The sequence below is a fragment of the Numida meleagris genome, chromosome 13, assembly GCF_002078875.1.
Source record: "Numida meleagris isolate 19003 breed g44 Domestic line chromosome 13, NumMel1.0, whole genome shotgun sequence".
NCBI lineage: Eukaryota > Metazoa > Chordata > Aves > Galliformes > Numididae > Numida > Numida meleagris.
Genome location: NC_034421.1, coordinates 3,280,852 through 3,290,170, shown reverse-complemented (window position 1 = coordinate 3,290,170; position 9,319 = coordinate 3,280,852). Strand labels below are relative to the sequence as shown.

Below are 9,319 nucleotides of genomic sequence, written 5' to 3'. Positions count from 1 at the left end.
CGTAGCACAGCAGGAAGAATAGTGAGAGATTCTTCTCCCTCCCTTTACTTGATTTTTTAACTGTAACACTTTTTCTTATTATTTTTACATTCTTTTGCCAGTTGTAGTAAGTTTGTTATTTCTCCTTACCTTACTGGGGACATACTTCTTTCACTTCTGCCCTAAAAGAGGGACAAGAGGGTAAAAGGAGAACTTCTCTCTCCCCCTTTTCCCTGTCGTGCTTGGAATCACAACACTCAGATGCTGTTCTCTTAACTCGTACAACTTTATGCAAACTTCAGCTGGAGAATCTGGGAGGGAGCTCTACCTGAGCTGCTCAAAGGGCTCTCACAGCGCTTATCAAGCCTTGCTTTCTCCTGGGAAGTAATGCTGAATATGGATCTATAGAAAAGCCAGCACAGAGGAGATGCTCAGTAGATTCTGCTATTAGTCTACGAAGCACAGCCTGCTTAATGTTTCTGTGGCAGGAAGCATTCTCCTGAAAAGCCCTTTAACCATCTAGAAACGAGGCAGAAGTTTACAAGGGGACAACAGATGCTTTTGCTAAAAAATAATTTTAATTCTCTAAAGCCATTTCCAGCCATGCTGGAAAAGCCTAATACATTAACAACCTGAGAAACAAAGGGTTAACAGCAAGTTCTTAAGGGATGTCATCAGATAACCACTAAAGCATATCACAGGCAGAGACTTCACAGCATGGAAATTCTCACTGTGTTTATTTCTGCCCTAAGAAACCCCCTTATTTTCTTTACTTCCCAGTGACCTGGCAGTGAGCCTTGTGCTGGGAAGCTGAGAAAGGAGCCCCCTGTAAGCACTTGTGGTGCCCCAGTCCAGTGTGGGCAGCAGCAGGAGGAATGAATGCTTCTGCTTTCCTCTTAAACTTCCTCCACTTCTTTCAGTGTGTGCTCCAGAATAGTGTCTTGTCCTTGGAACTTAAAATAGCCACGGAACAACTTTCTCTGAAGCACCAAGGGAAACCAGTAGATATCATCTGGCCACATTTGTTTGAATGGCACCTCATCCAGCTGAAACCATTGAGGCTGCATTTCTGGTGGGGGAAAAAACAATTTTGTATGAAAATTTCTCATGCTTATTTGCTGCCTGGAGTTCAACTATGTAAACAAACAGCTCTGGGTTACAGCCCAGCTGCCTCCCTCCGGAGTTTCTGTAGGAGCAGTTCTGCATTTATTTATGAGTAGTGAGTTTCAATGGAAAACACACACCCAGCTCCACAAGCTACCTACCATCGCTTTCCGTTGGCTCTCCGTGAAACTGATCCGCTCGGAAAATGTGAACTTCCATGAGTTCAGAGTTGCCTACAAATTCAAAAGTGATCTGGCCCATCTTCTGCAAGGTGTCCACAGTCAGCCCGCTCTCTTCCAGGAGCTCCCTGCACAAGAAACAGGTGTTTACGTTCCATGCAGGAGGATGATCTTTCCTGCGGTTACTTACAAATGGGCTAACACAGATGGATTAAAGCTGGAGCTGCATGTGGCTTAAGAAATCTGAGATACGCTTTGTTTAGACAAGAAAAAGGCTTTGCCAACTTCAGACTAAGCCTTTAGAACTGTGGTGACACAGGTAAGGAATACTAGAACATCTCATCTATACTGCTACAATAATCAGCTACTTCTGAGGCAAAGCGAAGCTTACTTAAGTAATGCCATACACTATGTAACCTCCCAGTTAAAAGCTGTATCAAAACCAGAAAATAAGTGTGTAAAACTTCAGTTTCTGCTCCTCAGAAGTACATTCAGTGTAAGAGAGAGGCTGGGAGACAAGTCTTTTAAGAGCAGTTTGAGAGACTTCCATAACGGCTCCTTTCAAGGCTCACCATGCGTGGCCACTTGAAGCATTTCAAGTCATTTTTTCTGTCTATGCCACACACTCGTGGCTTTTTTTTTTTTAACCTGCTGCTAAGAAGCCTTGAAATGTGTCCTGGTTTTTCTACTGTACAAAGGTAAGGGCCGCTTGGAAGCTATCTTCAGATAAGGATAATGATTAATGTAGTTCTACATTTGGCAGTAACCTAAGTATTTCAAAACAGAAATGATCTTTAAGGCTCCAGCTTCCGCTGGCATCAGGATCATACATCCCATCCTTCAAAATTGCATTGCAGTCTGATGTCTTAGCTAATTCTCGTTGGTCTTCCTGAAAAACGATGCCTACAATAGAGGCAGTTTTCAACCAACAAAGCTAAAAGCCTTGTTTCACAGGCTGTGGTAAAGGAACTGTAAGCGCAACACCGCTGTGGCTTACTAAATAATTTATCTGTGAGCTGTTGGGTTCTGTATATAGTAAATGGAGACACTACAGTAGATATCAAACTGGAAAAAAAATGGCACTAGCTGAAAGCTTTCCTTACAGGATGCGTCACTGAAGAGCTGCGAGCGTCCAGGTGCTCGTGGGACTCAGTGGAGTACAGCAATGATTCAGGAAACTGTTCACATTTAAGCTTAATATTTAACAGTCCAGTCTATAAAGATTAACTTCAGGTTACGCCACTGCAACGCCAACTGAGCCAACCGCAGCCTAACACCTCAAATCCTGCTACACAGCAGAGTGCTGCGGTGAAGTTTTTACCGGGGCTGCACGACACCTCCTGGAGGAGAGCTGAGCCCACGCTTGTCCCAGGGCTGGCAGCCCCGTGCTGGTGTAGCTCCCAGCCAGGAAGGAGGGCAGTGTGCCCAGCCAGCCCTGCCTCTGGGGACTGCTTCCTCCTCAGCTGAGCTGAACAGGAGTCAGGGTGTAATTCTGCAGCCAGCTCTAACGAGCTGCAAAGAAATGGCTGCAGATCGGACTGTGCCACAGTCTGCACCAGCAGGTATTGCTTCTGCTGTGACATGTTGCACTGGGATTGCTGGAACTTCCACCACATAGCATCTTGTGGGGATTAAAGCTCCAGTTCTGAACTCCAAGCTAGCACAGATGAATACGTGTGTAGGCAGTCAAATTCTAAATTAATCAAGTCATTTCACTCCATACTAAGTGGCAACGTGAGCAAAAGAAGGCCTGATTGAAGTAGCGAGACAGGTCTCCGACCCTCCACTCAGAGACGATAAATTCTATGTAGAGATCTGGTCTAAGTATCAGCTACGTTAAACTGGTGCTTTGCGGCATGCATATAGAGAGGCCTCTTCTGTTCCTTGATGAGCTCTCTCACCACAGAGCCCTGGCAGTTGCACTGGCGCAGCTGAGGAGACCTATCAGCACAAAAGCTGTTAGGAATCTCTTGAGCAACATTAAACTTCCTGCAGGTGGAAAGGTACATCTGGGGATACATCACAAAGCGAGGAGGTGCCAAAGCATGGCTTTGTATTTGCAAAGTTCATCTAAACAACAAGGTAGAATCTGCCGCTTCATTTCAGTGACTGATGTGAAGAAAGTCCTGCAGTGAACCACTGTTGGTAGTTCCAAAAATGGTACCGAAACCCTGGAGTGACTCGGTTCCATTCCCTAACTCAGCATCTCCAAGTCAAACTGCTAGTGTTTTGTCACTATATTCTTCTCACAGAGTACTAAAAGTGCAACTGGAATTTAGCATCCATACAACACCTTTAAGGCAGTCTGCCGCTGTAAGCTGCAGTGCTGCTGTATGGCCTAAAGTCAACGATGCACCTACAGGAACAGCATAAGAGCCTCTGCTGGAGGACTAGGTCTCAGTGAGTCAACACAATGGGAGGGAGGATGCTCGCTAGCTTCAGTTACTCGTGGACTGGAAGACGCTTAGAGGTTTGCAGAAAGCAGGTGATGGGGAGCCATGCTGCTCCTTCACGCATCTGTGCAGTGCTTCTTCCTGCACAGAGATGGCTCAGCATCGCCCCGGCCGTCGCGGACCATCCCGGCGGGCGGCATACCGCTTACGGGGCTGGTATGGAGCAGCTGAGCCACCGCAAGAGCACCCGACTCCCACTCGCCCCTCTCCCAGGGCCGGGCCTCACCTGCGTGCAGCATCCTCGATGCTCTCCCCCGGCTGCACCTTTCCCCCGAAGCCGTTCCAGAGCCCGGCCCCGAACCCGCGCTTCTTCATGCCCAGGAGGACGCGGGGCGGCTGCACCACCAGCACGAGGGTGAAGAGCCTGGAGGCGGACATGGCGCTGCGCCGGGCAGGGCGCCTGAGGGCAGTGCTCGGAGCGCGGCAGGAAGGCCGAGGAGGCGCGGGCCCCGCACGGAGCCCCACGGCAGAGCCCGGAGCCCCTCACGCACCCGCCGCCCCGTCCGCCCCGTCACAGACCCTCCGGCTCCCCGCTCCCACCGCTCTCCCTCCACGGTCTCCGTATCCCCTCGGTCCCGGCCCTGCCCCAAAAACCGGAGCTTCCCCGTCCCCCCGCGCCCGGCTCTTCCCGCGCTTCAGCCGCCGCAGCGCCGCCCTCAGCTCCGCCCCAGCGCGGGGCGGGAGGCGGTGGCCGCCATGGCGTGGCACGGGGCGCGGTGCGTGACGGGGAGCCGGGAGCCGGGAGCCGGGGTCTGGGTCGGGCCTGGCCCGGGGCTGCCGTCTGTCCGCCCTGGGAGGTGCGGGGCCCGTTCCGGGAGACCGGCACCAGGGCCCGGGGGAACGGCGTGGAGCTGCCGGGGGAGGGCGGGTAGGAGGCGGGGAAGAGCTGCGCTCCAGAGCGCGGTGCGCACGGCCCGAGCTGCCGGAGCTCAGGGACATCGCTCTCAGCCGCAGGGGTTGGGGTTGTGCCTTGCGGGTCCTTTACAGCTCAGGGCGTTCTATTGTTCCGTGATCTAACTTCTTGTGTAATCATCGCAGTTCGTCTTAAAACGATGGGTCCTCGGCTTTAAAAGCCTTTCACACGAAAGTGACGTTCGGGCATCCTTACTTCCTCTGACACAGCGCTTGGGGTCAGTGAGGAGTGTGAGTTGGTAGTGAGGACATATCCTTGCTCCCCTGCAGGCCCCTGCTGGCACAGAGGTTGCCCAGCTCCACCGGACGGCTGGTGTGCTCCTTAGGGCTTGTTAGCACCAGGTGTCTTCACATGGTGAACAAATAATGCCTGACTAGAACTGCAGAGCTCTCCAACGAGATCCGCTTTTTCCCCTTTGTTCAAGGAGTAACCAGTGAGGTCTTGATCCCCATTATAGCTCTTCTCTCTGTAAATGGAGCAGGTAACTGAAGAGGCCAAGAATCTCTGAAATTCTGAGGCTTTTGGTGAGCCTGGTGACAAATGGGTGGAACCGTGTTCAGGATAAAAATGAACCAGTATGTGCTGCAGAAATCTCTACTGTGGACATGCGCTGACTGGCTGTCACCTTTCTTCTTGGGCAGCTGTCAGCGTTTGGCGAGCCTTCCTCTGCAGCGCAGGTGTCTGCACAGCACAGTGAGGCTCCTGAAGAAGAAAACTGCCACAGAGCATTGGTGGTTGGAGCGGCAGTGGAAGGATCCCTTTGTCAAGGCAGCGAGGCAGCAGCATTACCGTTGCCGGAGTGCCTTCAAGTTACTGGAGATAGATGACAAGTTTCGTATTCTGCGCCCAGGACTTTCTGTTCTTGACTGTGGGGCAGCACCTGGTGCTTGGAGCCAGGTTGCTGTAGAGAGGGTGAATGCCTTAGGTAGGGGTAAGTGCACATTTTTTATGTTTGTGATGGGGTGTGGTTTGTGTGTTTTGAGCCACTCATGTTTATAAGGAAAAGCATTATCATGTATACTGTTGGTGGATTATACTGCCAGCTTTGCAAAAAAAAAAAAAAAAAAGAACAATGAATAATAATACCTCTTGCTTATCCAAAGTAACTGAGTTTTAACATCATAAATGCTTTGGCTGGTAGCAGACCACGTTGATGCATGCAGCAAACGGGTTATGGAAGGACAGGAAGACTGTTTGTGGCGGGTGATGATAGCTTCTAGTTTACTGAGTATAATGGAGCTCATGTATATGCAAGTTGTTTTTTACCATTATAATAAGCATTCAATGTGATATTCATTCTTACAACCCAGATCCTGCTGCCCCCACTGGCTTTCTCCTTGGAGTTGACCTGCTACGGATTTCCCCGCTGGAAGGAGCAGTCTTCTTGTCACAGGCTGACATTACCGACCCAAGCACACAAAGAACGATTCAGAGTCTGCTTCCTGCAGAGAAGGTGGATGTTATCTTGAGCGACATGGCACCTAATGCAACAGGCATTAAAGAGCTGGATCATCAGAAGTTGATCAGTTTGTGTTTAGGCCTTGTGAATCTGTCACAAAGTATTTTAAAGCCAAAAGGAACGGTACTGTGTAAATTCTGGGATGGACACGAGTCCCGTGTTCTTCAAAACAAACTGAAGGAGCAGTTCCAAGATGTGAGAACTATAAAGCCTCAGGCCAGTCGGAAGGACTCGTCTGAATCTTATTACTTGGCAAGATTGTACAAAGGGAAATGAAAGCTGGGAAATACAGATTATCAAACAGGTGATCAGAGACAGATTGGAAATCTGGATGTGGCATGTGTTTAAAGAAAACTCCAAGCATGAAGATCCCCAGCTTGAACTGTTAGATTGTTGAGAACAACCTTGGAAAATCTGCTGCAATTCTTGCGAAGTACATCATGCTTTTTAAATATGAAAATAGAACCAGGGTGGTGCCCCACTGAGTTTATCCACTAATTGCACAAGCAGAGACATCCAATCTAGCTTCACACCTGTGGAGAAAACAGTTGGGAATGGAGAGGAATAATCTGAAAGGCAACCTCTGGGGCTGTTGTAATGGAAATGAAAATAAAGCAGGGATTATATGAGTTCTTAATGTGTGCTTGAAAATCATTGCATTTCTAATGCTGTTGGATTTGAGACTAACCACAAAGGCGCTTGTCAGAATAAGAGGGACCAGTAAGGGGGGGTTGAGCCAATCTATTTCCTCTTCATCTTTCTTAAAAGCTGATATAATTTATTAGCATGTGTAAAAACAACATTTTTGTGCATGTCAGAATCTGCATTGTCACATACAGTCTATAATGCAGACATTTCAAATGCCTGGCTCTGGCCCTCGAGTATTCAGCTGATGGCTTTGCTGCATTTCCTAAAGATACAGGTTATATTTAGAAATTGCTACTTCATTGTACTCATAAATCCAGTAAATGACAGGAGGGCAGTGTCACCGCAGCTGAGGAGATAATTCCTGCCTACGTTTTCAGTAATGTTTTATGGTTGACCAGTAATGTTTATTAGGCAAAATGACAAGATTTTCCTGGATCCCAGACAGGTAGAATTACTGATAGAACTGTGATTGAATTGCCGGAGTTCTGTTTGCAAAAATAGATTCAGCCCGTCTTATCTGGAAGTGACAACTTCTCCATTAAATAGCACTTTCATCGGGCCGGCTGTGGCACGAGTTATAAGAGGGGATGATAGCACTATCTTTTTAGGCTTCCAGATCTTTCTCATCATACATATACCATTTTGAACGGCTCGCAGATCTATCAAATGGTAACTTTGAACTTCCATTCTCAATCTGCGTACGAGTGCCAGCGTGCCAGGCACAGGCCGTCCTGGCGCCGTGCAGACACGGTGCGAGCCGGGAGCTGGCGGTTTCCCTGCGGCTCTGAGGCGGCAGCCCCCATTCGGCGCCTGGACGTGCCCGCGCGGCGCGGCCCGTGCTTCCTCGCGGAGAGCAGGGCAGCAGGCCGTGCAGGCCTCCCAGCGGCGGCCGTGGTGGAAGGCTGCCCGACTCCATTCTGTTTCTTCGGCGGGTTTTTGCTTTCTAACTGCATAGCGCTCACACGCTGAGTCACGCCTGTGTACGCCGGCCGTGCCGGGGGCGGCCCAGCAGGTTCGTCGCACGCTGTGGGGAGGCGCGCGGCATTTGAGACGAGGCGGGGCATTACGGTAGGGCCGGGGGTTGCGCGCGTCGTCCCGTCATTACGGCGGGGCGGGCAGCATTTGTCGCGAGAGGTGGGCGCGAGTTCCCGTGAGATCTCGGCGGCGGGGCGAGGAGGGAGATCCAAGCGGGGCAGCGGTGGTGAGTGCGGGCGGGAGTGGGCGAGGCGGGGATGCGGCCTGCTGCGCTGCGCTGCTCTGTGCCCGGGGCTCCCTCAGCGCGCTCCCCGCTGCAGCCCGCCTCCGCCGCTTGGCCTCATCACTGGCTCAGCGAGGCGCTGTGGGAGCGGGAAGGGCGGGCGGGCAGTGCCGGCCCCCCGTGCCCCCGGGCGCAGGGCCAGGCGTGAGGCAGGGCACGACCGGGTCCCGCTTCCCCTCTGCTCTCTCAGAGAGAACCCCTCGCGGTGCCCGGCAGCCCTATGCCTGTTCTCCGGCTGCTGGGGCCGAGGTGGGAGGGTTGCTCTGAGGAGCCGAACTGTACGAGAATAAAATAAATAGCGATGTTCTGCAGCAGGGTGATGGGATGTTCCTGATTGTTAGTGCTGTTTCTGTTCTCCCTGCTCCTGGTTTTGAGTAGGTTTGCTGGAAGCCAGTCACCTGTTGGCAGTGCCCTCTTATTTCTGCATGGTAATGTTGTGCTTATTTCAAATAAACGTTTTCATTTGGATTTTGACTGAGCTCTTCCCAGTGTGCTTCTATTATACCAGCGCTTTGTGGTGATGTGAGTCCAAGGAGTGCTGATTCTATCGCTGTGAGTACCTGGGCCTGAGGGTCAGCCCTGAGCCTGCGCCGCTGCTCTAAGCCTGTGAGAGTGTCCTGGTGCCTTTCCTGGCTCTGAACCTCCTTTGGTGCTTCTGGGACTTGTGGTGCTTCCAATCTCAGAGGGATTCGCTTAAGGCTTCCCCAAGCCTTCTGGGAACAACTTGCCAGCCTCTCTGACCTCCAGATTAGATGCGTTTTTGGCCATTTAGTACTACTGCGAATCTGAAGGAAGATTTTGCAGAAACTTCTACGTGAATGAGGAGCTATAGTTCGCTAATGGAAGTGGTTTGTCAGATTGGTGAGACTTGTTGAAAGTTATATGCCATAGTGCTCTTTGGAAGCCAGAATCAGGTTGCATAGAAGGTAGAGCTTGCTACGAGTGTAGGATTAGTTCTCTTCCTCCCTCAGCCCTTAAGATGTTTGGGGGTAGAGTAACAAGTTCTTTTGTGTTATGTGCTGTAGAGCTTCCCCTCCTATGGCGTTAACTTGTATCTGTGAATCTATCTTGATTACAGAGAAAGGGAGAACTCAGTTTGGTGTAACTTAAGATAACTTCTCCTTCTATATTAATTAGCAGAAATTCTGGGGGAAGGTATTTAAATCAAAGCAAACCATTTTGGTTATAGCACTATGGGGAGAACAGGCTTTCTTGCCTGAATTTCTAATTCCAGAGATGTACAACTTCTGCCTCAGTTAGGTGATGTTTTCTGGTTCGAAGTGATCCCAGCAGTGACAGGCAGGTTGGTTTCTGTACCCTGTAAAG

At 50.4% G+C, this 9,319-nt stretch overlaps 3 protein-coding genes across 12 annotated transcripts in view; 2 read left to right on the top strand and 1 right to left on the bottom strand.

Moving 5' to 3' along the window:
* Positions 539-4,130, bottom strand: NUDT1 (nudix hydrolase 1). The gene is made up of 3 exons (XM_021411289.1): positions 3,942-4,130; positions 1,245-1,390; positions 539-1,048 (listed from the first exon to the last, which is right to left on the bottom strand). Exons 1-3 carry the CDS (start codon positions 4,091-4,093, stop codon positions 876-878), a joined length of 471 nt encoding a protein of 156 aa, XP_021266964.1. The 5' UTR covers positions 4,094-4,130; the 3' UTR covers positions 539-875.
* MRM2 (mitochondrial rRNA methyltransferase 2) lies at positions 4,353-6,719 on the top strand. Of its 3 annotated transcripts, none has more exons than XM_021411287.1 (3): positions 4,353-4,431; positions 5,270-5,559; positions 5,939-6,719. In XM_021411287.1, the coding sequence occupies exons 1-3, from the start codon at positions 4,412-4,414 to the stop codon at positions 6,361-6,363; spliced, it is 735 nt and encodes a 244-aa protein (XP_021266962.1). In that variant the 5' UTR covers positions 4,353-4,411; the 3' UTR covers positions 6,364-6,719. The 3 variants fall into 3 exon arrangements, with proteins under 3 accessions (XP_021266962.1, XP_021266961.1, XP_021266963.1); XM_021411286.1 differs by having other exon boundaries at positions 4,412-4,512; positions 5,270-5,553; XM_021411288.1 differs by having other exon boundaries at positions 4,412-4,512.
* The window catches only part of MAD1L1 (MAD1 mitotic arrest deficient like 1), a 380,749-nt gene continuing 379,207 nt past the window's right edge, over positions 7,778-9,319 (top strand). For all 8 annotated transcript variants that reach the window (XM_021412108.1, XM_021412106.1, XM_021412112.1 and 5 more), the window contains exon 1: positions 7,778-7,936. The gene's annotated coding sequence lies outside the window, so the exon portion shown is untranslated. The remainder of the gene's footprint in view (positions 7,937-9,319) is intronic.

What these genes read in the sequence shown, in the direction of transcription:
- NUDT1 (XM_021411289.1), bottom strand. Translation starts at nt 4,093, where the DNA reads ATGTCCGCCTCCAGGCTCTTCACCCTCGTGCTGGTGGTGCAGCCGCCC. An exon ending in ATCGAGGATGCTGCACGCAG is followed by an intron (nt 1,391 to 3,941) that starts GTGAGGCCCGGC and finishes TTTCTTGTGCAG; the next exon opens with GGAGCTCCTGGAAGAGAGCG. An exon ending in AGAGCCAACGGAAAGCGATG is followed by an intron (nt 1,049 to 1,244) that starts GTAGGTAGCTTG and finishes TTCCCCCACCAG; the next exon opens with AAATGCAGCCTCAATGGTTT.
- MRM2 (XM_021411288.1), top strand. Translation starts at nt 4,412, where the DNA reads ATGGCGTGGCACGGGGCGCGGTGCGTGACGGGGAGCCGGGAGCCGGGA. An exon ending in CCGTCTGTCCGCCCTGGGAG is followed by an intron (nt 4,513 to 5,269) that starts GTGCGGGGCCCG and finishes CTTCTTGGGCAG; the next exon opens with CTGTCAGCGTTTGGCGAGCC. An exon ending in GGTGAATGCCTTAGGTAGGG is followed by an intron (nt 5,560 to 5,938) that starts GTAAGTGCACAT and finishes CTTACAACCCAG; the next exon opens with ATCCTGCTGCCCCCACTGGC.